A 23911-nucleotide genomic window follows, 5' to 3' on the forward strand; every position below is an offset into this window, starting at 1 on the left:
ACTTTCACCTGCAGGAGTTCTGGTAGTACAGTGTCAAGTGCATTTACTGCACCCTGGCATATGTCCCTGAGCTGTCTGATCGCTGTAGAGTGAAGTGCAGGGCCATGTTCACAGCATCATCGAGAGACCTGTATCTGTACAAACCACAGGGGATCCAGTAAAGGATCTGTGAGAGCTTTCAGGTGGGCCAGGACCAGAAGTTCAAAGACATAACTACAGAGGTCAGGGTTTTTTGGGGGGAGAGGTTACTTGACACACACGTGAAGATACTTTCTCACTCGGGACAAAAGGACCTTAGCACTACTAACTTATTCAAGTTGTTGGTGAATTGGCGGTCATTCAGGTGGAGGGTTTGTTTTCCTCATCTTTAGCTTGTATTGTCCTCATGGCTTTTCAGCCTGGAGCGCTTTATCTTAGCTTTTTTAATTCCTACTTTCTTACCGTCTTTGTAGAGTTCATCTAAAAACAATGTTTTTTCTGGCCTTTGAGAACCTGTGACAAATAAGGTAATAATACTTAAAGATATTGCTTGTTTACTTGAGCCTGTATTGTGGACTTGCTTAATGATGGTGGCGCACAGTGGCTCGTTCTGCTCAAAGACAAAATATCAGGCTTGTACAGTGTACACCAGAGATATAATTTGCAAGTACAATGGGGCCCTGTTAGCCTAACGAGCATGAGAAATGTATCAGACAAGTAGTCGGATAAACTCGGGCTGGTTTTTCCACTAAACAGAAAATTAAGCTGATTCACATCCCTACTCTATTTCATTCATCTCTTAGCCCAGCCTCTCAAATTAAACAAGCTCAGTGTTAACTTCACACCACACACGAGAATCAGATATAGCAGGTTTCTTTAAGTTAAGTTGCCACACAAATAAAGTTATTTGTAGTTCCTGTTTGCAGCCTTGAGCAGGTGCTTTCTTTTTAATATGAAACATAAAGCATTTGTTGGCTTCATCACCAAAAAAAAAACTTTGGTCTATATGATTTGTTGTTTTTTAAATAAATGAGATTTGTCTGGCTCTTACGCTAAATGATAGTCCTTAGCTTATGAGAAGTACAGAGGAAGTTGTGCAGATCAAAGCCTTTTAAGGCATAAAAAGAGAAAATAATTCTTCTTAGACATAGAAGCTGCAGACAAGCGAATAAAGCCAGCCCCCGTTCATTAAAGCTTGTCTGTTAGCTCTTCTGAACACCTTTTGTCAGATAGGTCTTTCTCTGTAAAATCCGCTGCTGCTTTAAGAGCATCCGGCTTTATGCTCCCGACAGCAGCAACAGCAGTTTGTCTGAAATAAACACAAAAACTGGGTAACCACTGTTTATTAGCCTGATGCTGGCAGGCATTGTGTGGGGGGGACTGTAAGTGAAAGCTCTTTCCTCTCTGTAATCTTTTGACAAGTGGGTGGTAATAACAAGGAGCTCTGCATCCTGTGAGGAAATCGGTCATGTTCAATAGATTAAATATGTACAGTAGAGAGAAATTGATAGTGCTCGGGAAAGCAGAACCTTTGCAGCAAGGCATGTGTAACATAAGTAAGGTTTTGCTGTGTTTTGATAGGTTATCTCTAGACATGTGGGTTCCTTTGCACAGTCCAAACACCTTGGTAACTGATGGAGTAAAGCGCTGGATCAAAGATAACACCAAGACTTTAACAGCTTCTTGCAAGGGAAATAAGCATTCAATAGGATTGAACTTTAAATCAAGTGTTCTAAGGACAATGACGGAGCCATTATCTAAATACACGACAGAAGTTTTTATATGTAAGTCATATAACTTTTGACCAAAAGCAGTCTTTTAGAATGTTAGCGGGGTGTCAGCATTTCCACAACTATCACACTTAAACAAATATCCACAAGCTACCCTTCCATTTATTGATGTTTAAGTCAATGTTAGTCGTTTGGGAGAAAATAAGAAAAGTATGGGGTGAGTTATGAGCACATTTTTAAAAGGAACTAAAATATTACCTAGCATTCGTAGGATCACCAAACCAGTTGAATGGGAAGGGTAAAACAACATCTGAGAATAGCACTCATATTGCAAATCAAAGCATGAGCACACTTAAGCATTTCAATAAAATGATAGAATTTCCTGCACTATTGAAAGTGGTGTATTTCTGTGAGGTAATAGGGCCTTTTACTGTTAATTTTAAAAAAAAGTGAGATCTTAAATTGCCTTTGACTAAAATAAGGAGCCCATCATATGTTTGACGTAATTTACCTTAAAATCAAGGTGTGATCAAAAACTACAGAGTTAATCAACAATATGATCACTGCCATAAATAGATTTTCGTGTTCATCGTCGATTAACTGCAAACATTGACTGTCCTTAACGTAACAGCATCAGGATTAAGTGATAATTAGCTGGTAATCACACAGTGTGAATGTCGACACATAATCAAGTGCTTGTGTACTAAAAACCACTAGGATTTAATTAGATCTTAATGTGATAGAAACCAGGGCAGAGTACTTCCCAAGTTTAACACCAAAAAAAAGTAATCCCACTCAATATTTCTGATTGTCATATTGAAAACCAGCGTATTTTTAAACTCACTAGTTTTTACTGAGATTAAACTGACTCATATTGACAAGTCGAGTTTCTCGCAGGCTGTAAATCAATGGCCCGTCCCAAACACACCGTGGTTCCCTCTTCCTGAAAATGAAAGACTTAGAGCGGCAATGTGCTACATGGTCTGGCACCGTATTGATCCGGTATATAGTTAAGTACAACACTGTGTCAGTGTGTGGTTCAGCTGTAGCAGCCGTCCCAGTGGACCAAGGCAGCCTTAGCTCTTGAAACAACAGCCTCAGGCGCAGGGTTGTCCGTAATGCTCTGCCACTTACTCACTCTATCCAATCATATACTCTAGCTTGGCTGTTTTTCTGCCACAATCGCTGAACTGCTTTTTACAGATAGCAGAGGGGCTGATACCCCTTTTTTTGCCTAAAGGTAAAGTAATGCTTTCTCTATCAATCCTATTCGTTCTCTGTGACCTGACAGCCGTTTTCAGCAGGGCAGACAGTTGAAGGACTAGACGGCATAAGGCTACTACATCCTCTATAGGAGGTGGCATATGGAAAAAAAGCACAATTAATAGCACCCATTGCATTTCATCATCATTAATCTAATGTATTTTAACAAGAAGTTTTCTCCCCAAATGTCTTTGTAGTCAAGTTGAGAAGACATCTGAAGCATTTAGACCATATGCTACTCTCCTTTGAATCCAAAATGAAAATGAACTTTTGTGCAGCGACCACATTTCATCACGCAACAGCAGAGTATGAAAGTGAGTGATCATCCTTCAGTTCAGTAGTGTTGTGATGTTAAGCTTCCTCTTTGCGTCATCTGCTTTTAAAGAGAGAAGGGAGAAGTTTTCTAACCCTGCCCTACTTGGGAAGGTAACTTGAAAATTGGCTGGCTTGCCTGTATTCCTATCAGTGAAACTATCATTAATCTGCTGTGCATACATTTAGTCTCGTCCCACATGATTAAAATAAAGTGCAGCAGTTGTCAGGAAACTAAATTAATCAGGCTTAAATACGGCAATGAAAGAAAAGAAAAAGAATAATAATAAAAGAATCGTCTGGGGCCGTGGTTAACAAGGCAGCCGTCACTCATGGAAGCCTCGTGCTAGCTCATTAGAATCACCTTATTTCTGTGCTCATTTGATGCAGCACCTAAAAGAACATGTTCATCTGTGGCTCTGATAGTCAGACAGGCGAGCAGCTTTCCCCCATAATAAATTAAATTTAACTCTGGGTAAACTGTGGATAACAATACACTGGGGATAAAGCATCCTCTCACTGCAGTAGCTGATTTTTCTTCCAAAAGTTCCACACAACTAGCTGTTGGATGCTGAAGTGGTAAGATGTGGAATTTGTAAAAAAAATAGTTGCTTTCAGACATGCACTGAAATCTGGAAATTTTTCCTGAAATTTTTCCGATGGGCTTGGAGGTGAGAATGCAAATGTCCGGCAGGTACTGTATTGTACTGAAATCTAAAGTATGTTTTCATAGTTTAGTCTCATCCTATTACAGTAACTGGAGTAAACAAGTGCATGCAAATCCTCAGGATGTCAACCCCCTTTATGACGAGTGCAGACCATTACCCACATCGGTCTCTATAATTTTATCTGGCGTATGTATTTACAGGTACAGAAAATTCTCTGTTGGTAGATTTGGGCATATAGTAGCACACTCTGTATGTGCAGAGCACCCAAAGAGACATAATATGTTGCACTGGTCAGTGTTTATCATAGGGAGGACACAAGCTCAATCTTTAGGGTTATTACACCAGATGGAGACATCAAGGAGAGACAAAGTTCCTCCCAAGATAGACTTTTCAATTTCCCTGCGATAAGCCTGTGAGATTTTTATTATTATACTTAAGGGAAAGCACTGGACTTGCTATGTTTTAGACAAGGACGGGCAAGAACATATGATTAATTTAAGCTAAATGATTTATGAAATACCACAGAAACCTTTACTACACACTCAGTACTGATTCTCGCCCTCAAAACATACTTCCAAGATATGTTGGGACTACGCCACTACTATTTAGACTTTGTTCACCCAGCTACTGTAAATCCTGCTAAAACCATGTATTCCTCTTACAGGAGACCTCGTCAAGTTAGTGATTGAAGATATATCTCACACATTAGAAACGTTGAGTAAAATTTGAAAGAAATCCAAATGCAAAAACAGAAATATGTTTTCACAAGTGTATGATGTCTATGCGGTGCCACTTTCTTTAACTCTACCCGTCAGGTGAAGAGGCCGCTCTTATTTTGAAGTTGGGTTTTTTGGTTGTTGTTTTTTCGTGCAGTGTCACCATCGGCGTCATCTTTTCTCTGGGGCTGCTCCTTTGCTTATTGAGTATATTTTAATAAGTCTATGTATGATGGAAATTGTAGGTTGTCAGAAATCAATTAGTGAATTGTCAAATCACTACGAAACATTGTCGCAATGCATAATATGTCTGAATTTACTGAATATATGAATTATGTTTTTTAGCAGCATTATTACAGCGTTCGTTAACCTTCCATGGAAAGCTTATTACTGTGCTGTTTAATGTTTAATGATGACACTATTATGTGGTATTATGTTCATTTTTCACAATGTATAACAACCATTAAGTTTCACATAATCTTCACCCTACAACTCTGATCGTTAGCTTAGGGGGCGGGTAGCCTAAAGACTTGACACCAGATTATGTCAACAGCTTGACCTGTCCTCATCACAAGTGAACACAGACCTAAGGCACCCAGACACATCAAACAGATAAAATCCAATGGCCACAACACTTGTGTACAGATTTTCCCTCACTTATTCCACTGAATGGAGCTCTCAGTGTGGACAAGCTGAATGTGTCCATGTGGCAGCTGTATGGCAGCCCGACACTTGTCAAATGCCAGTGAAGAGAGCCTCTGTATTGACAGAGAGTGTCTGTCCCCGTGGCATACAAACAACCGCACTCTGTGTGCCTGTGTATAACTGCACTCCACATAGCATCAAAGTGCATGCACTGGGCAAAGATTCAACCTCTTCCGCCCTCTCTAAGCATGGGAAGGGTTGCATCCACAACCCAAGAGACCAATTTATGCGTTTGTTTGTCTGTAGCAACATTCAAATTCCACTGTTTGCAGGACACAGTGTTGGGAAGGAAAAAAGGCTAGAGCAGGATGAATGCAATGTTAGTAGAAGGCATACATCATCTTCAGGGGCAGTTGGGGCAGCTTTAATAATGACCAATTCCTGCAGCTGTTTTCACTCCCATTATAAGCAGTACACCATTTCACAATGGGCTGAGACAGGAGTCCAGGTCAAATAAGTATTGTTGGGAGGTGCAGAGTTCGAAAGCACAAACACTGGCCTACCACTATCTTCTGAATATGGTAGCAAGGCCTTGTTTGAAAGTAATTAACTGTTCAGGAGTCTCTGAAATCACTGTCGCCATTTTTCCATTATTTTTAGATCTTAAGTCGGCTTCATATTAAGCAGTTTGAAAGGGGAATTTTTCTAAATTTATAGGGGGGTATAATTGTTTTTATATATGCATCACCACAAAAAATCTAAATAGCCCATTAGATAAGAAATAGTATTCCAACATTATTCATTCAACGTCAATCTTAAATTATTATTAGTTATTCTCACAGTGAAATTCACAGTGTTTTAATACCGAACCCTGTGATTCCTTCTGGAAAGTTCTGAATATTTAAATAAATAATAAAATAGTCCAGTCCCTTAATGGTACAGCAAAAACAGGCCTAAAAACCGTGTATAGCATAAATTATTTCTATTTTAGTACACAACCTCCTCAAACAATTCTGGATGAACAATATGTATATTTTGTTATAACGCCAAACTTGTTTTTCTACTTTCTTCCATCTCAGGTAACTCTTTATTCTCAAGTGTCTTCTACCATGACATCAATTTACTCAATGGATCTCTGCACCTTAATAGACAATATCCCCCTAAGGTGACTACACAAAGGGTAATCCTGGTTAAATGTATTGGCTTCTCCACACTCATGGACACTGTAATTGCCCTCAAGGGAGTAATGGAAAGAAAAGTGGAATTCGAAAAAAGGCTTCCCTGGTAGGATACCTAACCAATACATCAATCACTGTATTTAACTCAGCCTCTATGGGGAGCGAGTGGACATTGATCCCAATTATTGTTTGTCATATTTTCAGATAGGTGATGATCAGGGTTCTCATGTATTTACTGCCCTTTTAATCTACCACAAATATGCAGCCTTGAAAGTCATATGGCATACACAAAGATTCACACATGAACAGACTTTTGAGCTCCAAACACTAAGACTACCATTCACAGAGTGCAACATGAATTCTTTAATCTTTTGTCATGTGTGTTGCTTTTAATATATGAGTACTTTGAAGTATCAATGTTCTTGCCATTTATGAGGTAAAGTAAACTACCGCCTACCTGCAGGTAATGACATGTCCTTGATGAAGGCTTGAGGTCCATATGCATTATGGGTTTCTCCAGATTAAGCGATGACTTCCTGTAGGCCTCCTTTGCCTGGCTGACTGTCAGTGTTGACCAGGAGCTCCTTTTCATGAATTTCCCCTCAGGCGCCATGGCCATGCTCTCGCAGGCCGAGCACTTGACATCATTGTTACTCTTAGAGGTCTTGAGAGACAGGTCTCCATAGTGGTGGCTGTGCATGGAATCTGGGTAACAGTGGCTGACATGTTCCCCGTGGTGCCGCGACATGACACTGGGCGTGCGGTAGGTGCTGTCACTATCCAGATTGTCGTCGGAGCTCCACCAGCCACCAGAGCGGTGCTTCCGTTCTTTGCTCTTGCTCCTCTTGCTACCATGTTTGGTGGAGTGGTGGCCATGATGGTGATAACCCCCTGTTCCTCCTCCTACCATATCACCTTTTGTGCCATTCATCTTGGATGATCCCTCGAGGGAGTGAGACTTGGTGAAGAGCTTCTGGACAGAATGAACAAGGTGTCTGATGCGGCCAGGACTCTCGCTTCGTTGCTCAGTAGTGGTGGAGGTGCGCTGGTACTGTAATGTGTGGAAGCCATCGCGGTGTAGTGGCAGTTGTTTCTCAAACTGGTCTAGAAGGTTAGCAGGAAGGCGGTTGCTCTTGTTGCCGGCGTGGTGAGCTGCAGCAGCGGCAGCTGCTGCAGCGGCAGCGACAGCTGGGGAGGTGGCAGAGGCTGTGATGGCAGCGCAGTCATCCCTTGTGGCTGAGTCATAATATTGTGAGCTGTAGTGCATTCTGGGGAAGGTGCTGCTGGAGATGTGGTCAGACACAGCAGCTGGGGGCATCATGACCGGGGACATAATCATGCAGTCAGAGTGGATGGAACTGCGCGGTGAGTAGCGGTGGTGGAAGTCCATAGGGCAGCTCTCTGTTGGGCTGAGCAGGTATGACGTGTGGCGGGAGTCAGAGCCATGGTGAGCATGGAGGTCATGGACGTGGGGGTCATAGTCCAAGCCATGGGGTAAAGGGATCTGGTGCTGGGAACGGCTGCCCGATAAGCCCTTCATGTTCCTGGCCGGAGGGAGGCGTCTGCCTTCATTGAACTTTCGAGATGGAGACCAAGGTGTAAACTTCTGGTCTGTTACAGAGATGGGGAAAGAAAGAAGAAAAAAGAGACATAAGAAAAGTCAAAGAGAGAACAACCATGAATTTAGTCTGTTTATATCCCTAAGCCCCATCATTTGACATTGCTTGTGTGGTTCTCCTTACAAGTAACAACATGAAAGATAAATACTACTATGGGACACTTGTTCCCATTCATTACATTCTCAAGGACAAGAAATCTCTTCATTTCAGAGACACTTAAAAAATTTTGTTTATGCAAATATTTTATCCTCCCACTTGATGCATTTACTTGCACACAGTATACTATACACCAAGGGAATTATAATGTGAGTGTATCCTCAAAGAAACAAAGCGGCCTTGTTAAGTAAGAAGTAGTATTACTGGAGTATTACTGTAGGCCTATGTGCCAAATCTCATTTTATCTGAAAGGTTTTTCCACCTCTGCCCACAAAAGAGCTTAGGGTTTTTAAAGCTCAATAACAGCGACTTCTAATTAAAACATTTGTTACAGCTATGATGATTTAAATGATCAGATGGAGGAATATCTTTTTTTGCACACTCTGATTTTATTGTTTTCTGTAAAGGTAACTGTCTGCATTTCTTGGCCAACAAAGATAATACTACACAGGAGAATAATACAGAAAGACAAAACATATATACATAGATATATATTGTTGAGACAATGTTGACACTTAACATCATCAAAGTGTATGAATGGCAAGGCAGTGACAAGCAATGGCTATTGTTCAACAAAGTATGACTCTTTTGAAGTAGCATCAAAATGTTTTACTCTTTTTGACAGTACAATACCGGAATCTGTGATGAAATAATTAGTTTATGACAGTGCTGTCTCAAGCGCTGCAGTGCACCAGTTGCTGTTTGATATACTGTATGCCTAATTATTCAGAGAAAAGCTGTGGACAAAGAGCAAAAATTTTGTTTCTTCTGTATTTGTGGTCAACCTCCTTCCCTTTGCACTGTCGATCTCTGGAAAGTGTTTAATGGAGAATGCTGCTCGGGTTCCCATGACATTTTCTCAACAATGTCCGTTACTGTACAATGCTGAAACAAATAAGACCTAAAAGAAGCTAATATTTTATTGTGTCTGTGTCGTGTTTCAATAAATACCTTTATTGATAATGTACTGAAACTCAGAAACCGCAAATGAATACACAAACTCAACTTGAATTCAAGCAAAAATATCCAGTGTCCCCTCTCTTGACTTTACAAACGTGCTCTTGAAACCTGAGTACAGAGGTTTTTAATTTATAGGAAACAACTATTATTAAAAATGGGACACGCTATTTTTTTTCTGTATTAGATGATTAGTCATTACATTATGTATGGATTTACCTGAAGAGTCACGCGCATATTCAAAAAGTCATTAGCTACTTATTTAGTAGCTAACTTGATTCCTAATCCGATTAAAATTAATCCATAATTTCCCAGTCCTGTTTATGTTATCACAGGCACTACCAATATCATTTTATTCCTCTCACAAACACACGCACACACACACACACACACACACACATTTTGCTCATGACTTCTGTTTTCTCCAGTGGCCCATCAAGACACAAGACGGCATCTAAAACAGACAGAACAACAAAATGTGCCCCGAAAATGAGCAGTGTTATTAAAAGCATCTGGCAGCGGTGCTTTGCTCTGTGCATGACAATTACAGCCTACATCTTATCAGTTTGGGATAAAAGCTGCAAGGTAAACAGAACGTCGGGAGCTCTGAGCGTCTACCATTCCCCTCTAATTAATTACTTTAAGTTCTCTTCAGCAGGAAACCCCAGTCTGGAACGGTGCACATCGTCTTACATAACGCTGAGGGATCTGTGATCTCTCCCTCTCTCTCTCACTGTTTCAAAGGAGCCAGAAATAAAATGCACAGTTGTCATGGCAACCGCTGCTGAAAAACCTAGTAACTCTAATGGGATTTTCAAGGTTGTTTGGGGTGGATCCCGGTCTCACCAACAGGGAACAGAGACACATACAGTATGTAATGTGTCACAGACACTTGAGCTTGACCTGCCATATGGGCCACTGTGTTTGGTGCCCTGATACATACTGCACCACATTTTGTACACTTCAAATGAATGATGAAACTGAGCACCAGCTTGAAACCAGACTGAAACTATTGTCTCATAATGTGGTTATCAGAATGTTAATGTCTCTCACCCAGGGGCACAAACTCTTGCCTCTTGAATTAGTTCAGGATGAGCAACAAAGCACTTTCGGATCGCTAACCAAAGTGGGATGTGTTGTGCTTCTGTTTTTTTTTATTAACCAACAGCTTTCTTGGAACATCACCGAGCAGATGTAATTATTGTTTTCATTTGATTTAATGTCCTTACCTTGCTTTGAATTCAGTATTAACTACAGTGGAAGAAATTAAAACCAACTGTTGTTCATTAGGGGGTGGAAGCCATATTATGATTAATTTTCTTATTTAACATGTCACATTTTTTGGGGATTATTTTGGAAAAGTTTGTACATTTTCCATTAAAACACCATGTATGACCACAGGAACCGGTAGATGCATCGTCAAAGAGCTTAATTGTGGTAATCACTGTAATAATCTTTCTGTGTCCCTCTCTTTAACTCATTTCCACCATTACAGTTCTCCGTTGTCTCTGTAAGCTCATCTCTCAAATTTACCACACTGAAGTGGATGACATCGACCAGTTGCTAAGGCAACAAAAATGTTCCCAAATAAAAACTTACAAATAGTATTGAAAGCACACAGAGATCATGTGTGTGTACATGCATACACATACCATGCTCTTTTATGTACTTATAGTAGTCTAAACTTGTTTCAAACATATAGAGATGCTGCAGATCCATCAACATATCCTTCAAATGCAGTTTTGCTTATTACAAATTAAAAAATGAATCCTGCTTCTCATCGTAAACAAGAACAAAGAACAGTAACTGGAGCTTAGCATTCTGTATTATCTTTAGCCGTGTAACTGTGATAATTCATAGTACAGAATCATGAAGGATATCAGACAGAAATAAAGTACTCAGACAGAAGACATAAAACATGTTTGTCCATCTCTCAGTCACAGCTTAACTCTTAAATAAAGATTATACATGTAAACTATTTTGAGGTAGTTGAATTATGCCATAATTGGCTGTTAAAAGACTAATCTTTCAGCACAGGTTGGTGTCTCAAGCTAGCAACCAATTCATTTCTAATTAAACTACCAAGAAGGTGCTAAAATGTTTTTTTCTTCTTCTTCATCACCACCAATCATTAATTAGAGTTAGATTATTGCTGCTTTGTAATTATCTACAATTACGTTACCACAGGTGCACACAGCCATTCCAGGCTTACTGATGCTAAAAACATTTTTACAAAATCTGGAGGGGGCTAAATATAGTGGAAGATGATGATCAGCCTTTCCAGACATTCTACAGACTTTGTCAAGACTAGGCAAATTGATTGATGTGTTTTGCCTGGAAACATTTTGGAAGGCAACACCCCTGGCACCGGGAGGAGGTTTTTCTGTCCCCAAGGTGGATGTGAATGAGCCTGAGTAGTAAGTAGAACAAAACTCATGTCAAGACTCATGTCAAACTGCTCTTCATGTTGAATGTTTGTGAACTGAAGGAGCCTGTAGCACATTCCCCGGCAAAGCAAGAGACCAGTGACTCCTGCCACATATCGGTAGCGCGGATGTGAAGGTGGTGCAGTCGAGTCATGGGCGTTCATATCATGTAACAACTTGGTCCAGTCTGACAACATAAACAAACACTGACTGTCTGCCTGAGTAGGCTTGTGGCATCCAATATTTGCAACAGACTGCTCTGCAACTTAGACTAATACACAGTGGCCAGTGCACTGTTCTCCGTGTGTGGGGGAGGTGACATCAAGACAGGGGATGCCAGCAGGCTCAACACACTGGTAAGAAGAAAAAAAAAGAAAAGAAATAATCTGCAGGCAGTAGCAGAAACAGGGATGAGTTCTATGCTCAGCTTGGACAAACCCGCCCACTCTCTATATGATGAGCTGATGCAAGGATGGAGCACCTTTAGCCTCCAGCTCAATTCGCCTGAGGTGAACTATGAAGTGTTTGAAGTGCTTATTCGAACAGACTTCCATGTGGCCACACAACTCTCACTTCCGATTCTAGTATAGTACAAGTTTCAGTCCCTGGGAGAAAACGGAAAGCCTGGTTGCCAGAAAAACTCAATGAATATACCTGGACTGGTCTAATCAGTGCACATCAGCCCTGCTTGGCTTAATCTGTATTCTTCACACAATTAGCATGTTTGTCACTTTGCAAGCCAATAGCTTTGAACACATTTCTGCACTGATCCTATCTTTAATTCAGTACAAGGGTTGATTCAAATAAGTCTGAGCAGGGGTCAAAGAGAAGTAACCATGACCTCCCACTTAGGTGCCTTTGGAGCAACATCCAGAGTTTTCGAGCGACTAAACCGGTGAAGTTTGGAAATACTGCTGGCCCTGTTTTAGTTTGAAAACTCCGGAGCTCAGTTGCAGTATGGACGCGCAAAAACTTCCTGATAGATTTTGTCCGGCGCAACTTCTAGCTGTGAAGGCGAAACGTTCTAAACACTTACAGTTCCATCTGGTCATCGGTCCAGATAAGCAGTCCCTCATCTTACTTTTTAAGTCCGTGAATGGTCACGTGATATGTGTTTTACGTTGATTTAGTATGGATGGAGATTACTCCTGATACAGAGCTAAAAAGCTGATCTGGACAGAGATCATAATAGTTTAAAAATGAAAACCTAGTAGTATGGATGTAGCCTGAGCAACCACCTAACCCCAAACTGTTGATGACCAACAGATTGTCGTACTTGGTAGCTTCTGGAAGCAAAGGACATGGTTTCTGGAAAAGAGCAGTTGTGCTTGGATTAATATAGTTTCGAAAATCTTAGCATGCACATTTGCACATGTACATATATTGACAATTTAATCTGATTATGATTATAGTATGGGAGGGCCTCTAAGACCAGAAGGGAAGAAGAAGAAAAGGGAACACATGGAGAAGGAGCGATTGATGGACTTCAGTGGGGTGGGGGAGGAATTAAGCTCCTGAAAGGCTTTTGAGAAAAGCGAGCAAGATCGCTTCCATTGTCGGGGTGAAGGGAACATTTCAGAAGATTATATTTACAGTTCAGTAGATTACATTTACAGTTCTGAATATTACATGCAGCCTTGGTGGAAAGATGGATCGAACTCTGCAAGTCAATATACTATTGGCAAAAATTGAAGATTTAACAGAATATCTAATTAAGACACTGAATGAAATGTTTCAGCTGTCGTGATTGATAGTAATTTTTCAGTAGGTTGTAAAAATTTAAAATTTCCCCCTTGGCTCTTTAAGAGCTCACAATGCAGCTCTATGAAACATTGATGGGAGCTTTCCTGTTTCACAGCTTATGCAACAGCTATTCTGGTGCATGATCAACAGACAATTTCCTCTCTGCCTTAAATGTGCCTCTGTCAGCACCTGATGCTGCCTGTAAAACATATTTTTTTCTCCTGATGCCACTCTTGAGGGAGGAGAGATTCGGGCCAGTGTGGAAGAGGGGAAAAAAAGAGTGGCGGGGGAAGCCTCTCTGCTTGCTCTGCTCTCTTGGAAACCAGTTTGCTAAGTTGAGGCTCTGCCGCGATGCTACAGCCAGCGCCTGGCCAGCATTTCCCAAGATAGTTGCATAACTTGGAATAAATGAGACATTCCTCCTCCACACCAATGCACAGCTAGCTAATGCCACAGGGGAGAACAGTGCAACAGGCAGCCAAACTGTAGCGCATGAATCACACTGCTGAAAACACAACACCCTTGAAATGATTTATCGATCAGCGTTGAGCAGAAACATCCGTTCTTGATCAATCCTTATTACTTGTTCCCTGGCCCTGACATGTAAATCAAAGTCTGACCTCAGATGACAAGCCACCAAAACCAAATCAGCTAAAATCCAATCAGGTCAGTTACAAAGTTATCGAACGTGATGGTCATGACATTGCTTCTGTCTGAAGGTTTACAGTGATACTGGGGGGACCGAAAACAATATCTTCAGCAGGCACTGCCAACATTTACCAACCTCAGTCTCTCACTGTCAGTCACCTAAACCGTCCAACACGAAGCACTGGTCAAGATGCTGTTGTGTCTAAACTTCAAGCGTTACCAAAAATGACTTCATATGAAAAAACAATGGTGGCAATAAACCAACCTCAATTGTAAACGTGTATTAACATAGTTGTCTGCTTTTGTGGTTGGCCGCACTCCATTTAAGGTCTTATACAAGATGAGCTGTTTGTAACAGAGATGTTATAAAAGAGACAAACCACTCAAAAAAACTTGAGTAGAAACATCTGTAACAAGCAGGCAAAACCTTGGCATGCATAGTAGTAGTATTGTAACCTTTTTAAGTGTTTGTTTTTTTATTTATCTGGTGATTCTACATGCAGGTATCCACTGGAAGTGACTCGCCCTATTCATTAGAAAGGGGTCTGGTCTTCTTAGCTCGAAATAACTTGCAAAGTTGGTTGCTGACTAGCCTATGAGAATTCTTGCCTGTACATCCCCATAACCTGTGATTTTGTCTGCCTGCTGGCATTAATAAAAATGAACAGAATATTTCTGTCTGCCTCAGGTGTCCTGGCCACGGCTTGAACTACCTGCCAAAAGGAAATCATGAAAGCACTCCGCTCCCCCTTATTCTTTGACAAAATAATAGTATTCCTTCATTTCCTTTTCTCACTAATTGCTAGTCAGGGTCACAGGAGTCTGGAGCCTTTCCCAGTATGAACTGGATGGGAGGCAGGCGTACAATTTTGGACAGGTTTCCGGTGCATTGATACAGCTTCTCCACACAACCACTTTCATCCTTCTTTGTGGGTAAAGTCTGGCATGAAGTAACCAAAACGTCTTACTGTTAATAAAGGTGTTATCACTCAAGCTGCACTGCAGAGAGGAGACCGTTTTTTAATGGCAGAATGTTTTCGCTCGTATACACAGTCACAGCAGCGAACATTATATAAGTGGAAAGAGTGTTAGACTGCAGCTGAGACAAAATCACATGCAGTTGGATGTAGCTCTGCAGCAGAGGCTGCATTTCACCTTTTGATATCCCGCCCACTCCCTCCCACTGCTGCTGCTGCTCTCCTCGGCAGGCAGACACTGGCTGATGTTGTAGTGATGCCACACACCCCGGACACGGGCTCAGTCTCTTCCCCTATGCCCTTCAACGGAAGAAAACGCCAAATAGGGTTTCTTTGAGTCCATCACTGCTCACTGTGCAGCAGCCTGTGAAGCCTCCCACACTCTCATCTGACACAAAGGATAAGGTCCTGTATGGAGCTGCAATATATTCTTCCCCTCTGGGTTTTTGTGCAGTTCTGCATGTATACGTAGTGCAAGTGTATCCTGTCACGTTAAAAATGTCACTTGTCCTGAAGAAAAATTGAGCTCACCCGGTAAATAAAATTCGAATGTGGTTCGGCCAATGATAAACACGGACCAGAACTACAATTTATAGTGGTCTGTAGAAACTTACACCAAGACACGATCAAAGTACCGAAATAATCAGTAGGTAACAGTGTCTTTCTAAACATAAAGCGTTATTAACCCCAAAAATAAGGGAAAACAACATGCACAACCATTTAAAAATATTTGAGGGTGCTGGTTCAATAAAATATAAGAGAAAGTTTAAAAAGAGAAGATTCTGACACCTAAAAGCTCCTGTTAAAGGATTTTATTTACTGTAGTGAGGTTTCCTCAGATTACGGTAGTTATTAACACATAATTAAAACTGTTGACAATTACTATTAGGTCAGACTGTGCTGTTGTATAATGCAATACATTATGCAATTGATCTCCTCTCTTAGTATATCAAAGGTGGTGTTATGTCCTTCCTGCACAGAAAGGGAGAAAAATACGAAAATAAGTGCTTTTTATTTTTTTTCTATCAGGAAAGAGAATGAAGAAATGTCCTGATAACTGCGTCTCACACCTGCAACAACTGCAATATTAAATGGCAAGCCAGTGCTTCATCCTCCTCACTGATTTAACAGATGTATAATTCAGAAGGCAGGAAACTTTTTTTTAGCGAAAGAGCGGCGATACTCCTCCAATATTCTGTATATCTCAGGCGTTTATGTTTAAGTGGAAGCATCTGTTGTATTGATACACACCACAGTATGTGATAAGGCATGCGTTCAGCTCATCCTGGCCTGCAGCAAGTATATCTGCAGTAAAAAAACCCACACGACCCCCTGTGAGTCACACATTGGCGTTTTAACCCGCATACAAGGAAAAAAAGTGAAACAATCACTATAACTCACTGTAACAAAATCAACTTTCAGCACAGTCATCCAGAGAGATAAAGTGACACTTAAACAATTATTGTTATTTAAACAAATATATTTAGTAATAATTACCACACTGAAGTGATTTATGTCCCTCTCAATATCAGCACACATTATTACAGTATCTAAAAACGTGTTACATATTGTTAGATAGTAACTCAAAAGATATTTTATTACTTTGTGAGACATTATCATCCTACAGTTATCACATTATCCCTCGCTAGATATTCTTTGGAAGAAAAATTGAACCTTTAGTGGTGCATTTTTATCATAAACCATAGAAAAGCTTCCCTATACCTCCCTTTGAAACGACTGCTTAGAGGCTGTTTTTATGGAACTGCTGCAGCGTCTTTGAAGCTTTCTCCATTTCTTCACTATAATGAAGACAGCTTTTCTCACTAAACACAGGCTTTAGTGGCTAATGCACACAGGGCGCAATACACAGGAGGGTTTTTAAAGATGAGTTCCATGCAGCATTGCGTAGAGAGGGCTTTCTTACCACATCTTGGATATAAGTGCTGTGAAAGTAATACAGAGAATTGTGTTTAACTGGCGACAACCAGCCCTAAAACACTGAAGATAGTGTCGGGTTATTGGGATCAAAGTGTCCTCCAGATGGTTAAATATTTGTCTGTGTGAATACCGCTGTAGGGAAAACAGATCTGTATTTACAGCTTCTGAGCTGCAGACTTTTGGCATCAACATTAAAATTAAACCGAATATTTACTAGATGATACAAAATGGCCACAGCAGAATGGAGCCAGATGGGATGTGTCACATGAAAGCAAAGGCAAGAAGTGGGTCCACACATGATTCCAAATAAAAGTTTAACTTTTTCTGTTTTGGTTTTGATTCATTGCTTCATGTATGTTTGAAACATATTATCATTTTCATTAAGGAGATTTTCCCAAGCTTTTCCAACCAAAACCCCAGTGATATTACAAAAACCTCATATTTGGCGAAGCTGGACAATCTGATTCACTCACTTCCTTTCTTTTTCAAATAGTTTCAAATGATAAAAACATGAGCTTTATATGGGTTTTTTTCTCGCTGTCCACTAATAAGAAGTTCAACTTCAACAAGGATCCTCATGTCAAGTACAGACTCCAACCTCTCTCTGTGTGCGGGTCTAACAGTTTGCCATTTTCCGATCCATGTATAAATCATCTTCAACTTGTAAATGTATTCAGCCATGTAGTTCATTAGGATTTTCCATGTTGTGGGTATTTGAATGGCCTATTTGCCTCGCACCCTGGCTACGCTTCCAGGTAGTAGTGGTAAAGGAGGACAAAGATGGATGATACAAATTGGAAAAAAAATGTTTTTCTTCCTCGTCCTCGCTGCCAACATGTTCTGTCATGGTTCTGGAGAGGGTTTCCACGTGTGGGAATTCAGAGGTGCACCCCTCTCTTAATTAGGCTGTTTTGTCATGTACCACACCATCTGCCTTGAGCCTATACTGCCGCAGAGAGCGAGAGAAAGGAAGGAAGAGAGAGGGGGGGGGGGGGATGAAGGGTAGGGTGAGGGAACAACTTCTCTTTCAGTACCTGTACAGCATGCACCAGATTGTCACGCAGCCAGTGTGAAAAGTTGAGCTTCAATGACGGCTAACCAAATGCGATGCACATGAAATATGGAATACAGGCCCTGGCTGCTCCTGATGGCTGTGCAGAAGACAGATTAAAAGATGCTGCACGTTGCTCAAGCAGACACAGACAGAAACCGCGAGAAGGGTAGCTGACGATAAGCTGCATTAAAAGAAGGTAACACTTGGCAGAGAACCTGAATAACAGGATTGCCCCACCTCGAGATGCTTGTTAAGGGGGAAAAAATAGAAAAGGTGGCTAATGAAATTTCATACCGAAAGGGAATAAGATTAGCATCTACAGTTAAAGTACTACCATGACTTAAAATGTTTAAACTAGTACATACTGTACAGAGGACATGGGTTGTTGTGATTATATGCACTTGTGAGGCATGTAGGACTTCACAACTGTATAATTTGTGCACTCACGCCAGCAATCAGGTCGAATATAGTTAAACCGCTTTGTTCTAATTAGTGTAAATTATTCCGAAATACACAAAGATTTCCTGTCGAGGTCGCAGCAGGATGTCGTTGAGATGTCCAGGCCAGGTCACACCATTTGTCCCGCACTCAAGAGATACTTGGATAAAGGCTTGTTGCTGTGGCAACGACCGACTGTGTCTAACGACACGGGGATGAAAGGGCTGCTTTGCGAGGCCGAAACAAATTTTACAAGAAAAGATGATTAACTGAAAAGCAGCAGATGTTGCTCGAATTAAGTTTGAAGCTACACTGGAGTGTCATCTTTGTTATTGGATTTATTTCATTTAATAGTCTGCCCAGGGCAGACCCCACGAATTATCAGAAAAACTGTCAGTCAGGCTAATTTTCATCCACCGAATAAATAAATCTGCCACCAAAAAAATCAGTTTTAAAGTCGGCAACTCTTACGATATCTTAGCACTGCTGTTCTGTGAGACAAACCAGTGCCGCCACGCTGCTCCATCTGTCACTCTGGTGAAAGTGCAGACTGTCAGAGAGAGCTGAGGGAAACCTGCAACCACCGGGTCGCAGGCTTCATTACTGATGCTGCCAGTGACCTTCAAAGTGGACGCACTGTACCTCGATGTGCCTCTAGTCCAACACACACACACACACGTACAGACATAAACACAAACACTTCAAATGACGGGACACATTTCTTCTGTTGGCGTTGGCCTGTCAGAAGAGATGAGGAAGTCAAGATCTGGATCACAGACTCAATCTGCTCCTAAAAATACAAACTCCGCTTCAGCATGTTGCCCTTTAGATGCAGTTCTCCTCATCATATTCAAGCCACTGAGAAAAACTCCCAACTTATCGCTACAAATATTGACTTTAAATTTAACTTGCCCCAGAAAATATACAGTTAGTATCTAGTATAAAGATTTTGGTTTGATTGTTCTCCCTTAGCTCCTGTTTGTTGCCCAGATGTCCTAACATCAAGACGAAATGGAAGTGAGAAACACCCAAATTATATCCAGACACAGGAAAGTCCCTTCAGAAACGCACTATGACATATATGTTTTATGTTTTTTTTTCTTTTTTACAGTCATGGTCCAGTAGGACTAATACCAGGCAATAAAATAACCACCAGGATTTCAAATGTTACACTTGAGTCTCTAAGCAGCACTTAAACAATAACAACACCAGGACCTTTGAAGCAAACTGCTGAGCTCCAAGAAAAAATGAATTGTTCTGTATTTGTTGTCTATTCAGTAATTGTTATACATTTACTTTTTACAGTAAAAAGGCATATTATACCTTCAGCTAACCCGATATCTCTGCTTCTATTTTATGACTAAATAAGCATGTCAATCCCTGGACCCCTTAGTTTTATTGTGCACAGCCCGCCAGTAGAGACTCTAATTTATCGATTGGCAGTGTTTTCTTGAGACAGGCGGGAGGATAAATGTGCATTCTGTGTATGAGGCTGAGCTCGTGCATTGATTGAATTTACCTGGGATCTATATAAAAGTACAGCAACACAGTCCAGAGCGAGAGGTAACCGAGTCCATGTCCATCAACAATAGTAGGATGCTGAAGTTAGATTTTTCTCTTCAACCACAGTCACAGTTGAGTAACACAAACCTCAGTGACGAGCAAGTAAAGTATCAGTTTAAGACCAACACTCATTTTAAAAAAGAGAAAGAAAATGAAATCTCCAACCTTAAATCCAGGCCATCCATCAAGAGACACAAAACTCAAGTCCAAGTCTAGTCTGACGTTTTGATAAAAGCTCAAAATCTCCTTTAATTCTCATTAATAAAGCTTAATAACTTCAATTAAACTGGCAAGTTGCAACCCTCAGTATCTTTACTCATATGTTCTATAATGTTCTTTATAGCTGAAATCTCAACCTGCCAGTGGCAAAAGACAAATGCTGAAATACTGAAAATCCCCGCTGGATTTTCGTCCTTTACTGCAACACCTGCACGACTGTCGGCTGCGGTGCCTTGAAGTCGTCAGCTCTGTCCATTCCGCTCGGAGGAACAAGACAGCTGTTAACAACTCGGAGAGGTCCTTTGTATAAGGCTCGGTGCATTTGACAATCACACTGTACATGTTAATGTCTGCCACCCTGAAAAGGCCATGGGAAATGCGTCATACTGTAACTACAGATTATCTTACCTCATAGCTTTCAAACAAAATGTCAGACACTCCAGTAACTATCTGTCGGAAGGCCTTATTCTCTTGGGAATGGTTTTCATGGAACTGATGAATTATCCCTCAATTTCTGTGCTTAGACAAACACATTGGAGCTGAAATGATTAGTTGATTAGTTGATAGTGTAGTGAAGTCGCAAATTTTTTGCGCCCAACATGAATTAACGCAAAATTTGCTTAGTTGCTAAGTAACGCTAGGAGCAACAGCAATACAACCTTCTATCCCACCCGTTGGTAGAAGCAACGTCTGAAAAATCTCTCAGATTGGACCAATATGTGAATTTATTTTCTTTCTTTTTTCCATGTCTGTATTTTTTTCCCCGTAATATGCTGAGATGTTGGGAATCCCCTGGACAACAGCTTCAGCGCTGTGATGACATGGAGTCAACAAGCGCAGATCCTTGAGGAGAAAGTGTTAGGGACTCAATTCTTGCCCAGGTTTTCCTCTAACACACTACACAAGGGCAGTAATAGTATGAACTCCCTACAGTTATCCTGTGGGATAAAGGGAGTAACAACAGGGTAGGTTATTTTCATATCAGCATGTAAATGTATGCAAAACTGTGAATCAGTTTCATTAATCAAGGGGCATCTAGCGAAGGTGTGGCAACTGACATTTTGCATTGCAAATAACCGCCATGGTTATAGATTCATCAGTTCTGATTTCGATTCTCATCCCCTTCAGCAAGCGATGTCCTCTCCACCACAGAGTCCTGACAGTTTCGTAATCAATAGGTAGAGAGAAGATTGGCTTCTGCATTGAGGCCAATTTTAAAGGGATTTTGGTTAAATGAAAGACAACACTTGTGAGAGAGGAACAACGTGAAATCTTTGGAGGTCGGTCATAAATGGCGTCCCCTAGATCGCACTGTTGGAGTTAAACAATGGCCGACTTTGAACAATCAAAGTCAGTGCAAGTCAGAAATTGAAAACCCATCCAAAAAAACAACGTGACCATATTTTCAACAAATGACAATACAACAAACTAGCGTTGTGTTAATACAACAAGATTTTCTGACATACTTTCCAGCAGTCATCTATTTCATACGTGTCTGTCAGATCATGACATTTTAAGGACCTCACACTCCACCCCTTTTTTGGGGCGATTAACTTTAAAGGCACCACAAACATGTCACCGAGGGCGATGGTGTCCCTTTGTTAGATGTATGACAGATGCTGTACACAACGGCCAGATGTGCAGTTAAAACTACAGTGTATTTCCATATATTCCAGATATAATTATTGTGCACCGTCTTGTTAAAATGATTTTTATGACCACAGAAAATTCAGAAAAGCATTTTCCCCACATTAAGCCAGGGGTCTCTAGCCTTTGGACAATTGACTTTCAGGTCTTGAGGTTTTGAGATTAGGTCATCTAAAAACCATTCCCAGGTTCCCCAAGGGTATTTCACATTCATAAATAATTTTCTACCAATAATATAAATTACAAGCATGTATGTGAAGTAGATTGCAGCCGTCTACTTAAAAGTCATGTTTAGACAGAGAAAGCAAAAGACTGCAACAGAAACAATATAAGTAGGTGCAGATATAACTCTGGCAAGAGTCATTGCTCATTCTTCATCTGTTCCACTTTTGATTTACACGGCCGGCTTATAAATGTTCATTTGACATAAAAATCTTGCCAAGTGCAGGTTTAAACCCTTCCTCGGGTGTCGTGGCATTTTCCTGCGCTATTATGAAAATTGTTTTAAATCCCCCGATTTAACCTCGTCCCCTTGTCTCACATTGCTGACCTCAGTCGGCTGCAGTCTCTTGTCCCGTTGAACGATTAATTGGCGCCACAGTGCGAGGTGAGGAGTGATTTAATTACCGAAGTGAACAACCTGTAAACTCTTATGCATAATTGATACAGTGTATATCAGGCTTTGAGAGAAAACACAGCGTCCATATCAGGGGAGTTCTCTGGGTTTGCTTTGGTCTTGAAGTGCTGTGTGCCACGCGTATTGATTTTACCATGGGGGGAAAAAGTGATTTATTAGAATTACTCAAGGATGCTGGACGCGGTGTGCATAAGAAATGAGGCGGTGCAGCTGCTATTTAATTGGGTGAATCTCCTTGATCTGCCTTTACAATCACACGCACACCATTCAGAGATCACAACTCGCTACATGAGTAGGATGCTTCATACATGTTTCTGTGGTATTCCCTTAGTTCCAATACCACAATAGCAATCTACACAGTAACGTCTTTATATTCCTTCACTAGAAAAATGAAAATTGCTTACCAACTTAAAAAAATTACATCAATTGGTAACACAAATTAATTAATTTGGTTCAACTTAAAGTTATCAGCTGTCTTAACCGTCTTAACTTAATTTGTGTTACCAATTTAAGTATATAGTTTTTGAGTTGTTATGCAATTTTCTTTCAGTGTAATCCCAAATAATATTCAATAAACAAGCAGTATTAGCTGACCTCACATATTATCTCTTGTCTGTCAATAGATCCTACAACAGGCAGAATGAAATCTGATCGGAAACACCTCAGATTTAAAGATTCACATAGCCTCACAACACAGTCAAACTATTTTATTTTTTCCCCACAGTAGTTTTTTGCTCTTCCACAATGAGCTGGACATTCTCCTCCGGGAAGCGTTGGGACAGTTCCAGAGTCGTATTCATTTGTTCTCATTTGGCCGTCGCCACAGTTCGCACACTATGGAGACAAGGCTTGCTAATGACAGTAAGAGCAGGATGTGGAGATAATCACAGTTACAGGCAGATCAGCTGCTGTTCCGAATGCATTACCATGTCATTTGGCTGTGATGGTGACCTCTTGCAAATTCTCCTCAAGACAAAAAATGAAGTCATCAATATGGCAGCCTTATGTCCTCCGCCGTGGGGATGCTGTAGGTGTTCTCACTTGGTTTACATTGAGCAGTGTTTAACAAGGGCTGATACAGTAGAAATGGAAGTGCTGCACTGTGGTGTCTATGATGTAGAGAATACATGCTGTGTCTCGATGACTGGAACTCTCTCTTCTTTTAAAATAGCACTATTTCTTCGAGTACATATGCAGTTTTATTTTCTAAGATACTTGGCAGATCATCTTGGAGAATTTGCAGCAGTTGTTCTGTTGGATTTAGTTTGTCTCTGTGTCTTCTGTCTCTTCCCAGACTGACTCTATATGATGTTGAGATCAGGGCTCTGTTCCGGCCAAAGCATCTGCTGCAGGGGCGCCTTGTTCTTCTCGTCTCTGAGGACAATTTTTCATAAATGA

The 23911-nt window shown here is 40.8% G+C and overlaps 2 protein-coding genes across 7 annotated transcripts in view; one reads left to right on the top strand and one right to left on the bottom strand.

Annotated features, from left to right (window-relative positions):
• The window catches only part of LOC118289816 (disks large-associated protein 2), a 77788-nt gene that overhangs the window by 35006 nt on the left and 18871 nt on the right, over positions 1 to 23911 (bottom strand). For all 3 annotated transcript variants that reach the window (XM_047328436.1, XM_047328435.1, XM_047328437.1), the window contains exon 2: positions 6949 to 8102. In XM_047328436.1, the coding sequence (XP_047184392.1) occupies positions 6949 to 8031 (1083 nt within the window). In that variant the 5' untranslated portion in view covers positions 8032 to 8102. The remainder of the gene's footprint in view (positions 1 to 6948; positions 8103 to 23911) is intronic.
• The window catches only part of LOC118289818 (cytospin-A-like), a 76049-nt gene that overhangs the window by 19129 nt on the left and 33009 nt on the right, over positions 1 to 23911 (top strand). The gene's annotated exons all lie outside the window — the stretch shown is intronic.

This window comes from Scophthalmus maximus, chromosome 18 (assembly GCF_022379125.1).
Source record: "Scophthalmus maximus strain ysfricsl-2021 chromosome 18, ASM2237912v1, whole genome shotgun sequence".
Taxonomy (NCBI): Eukaryota; Metazoa; Chordata; class Actinopteri; order Pleuronectiformes; family Scophthalmidae; genus Scophthalmus; species Scophthalmus maximus.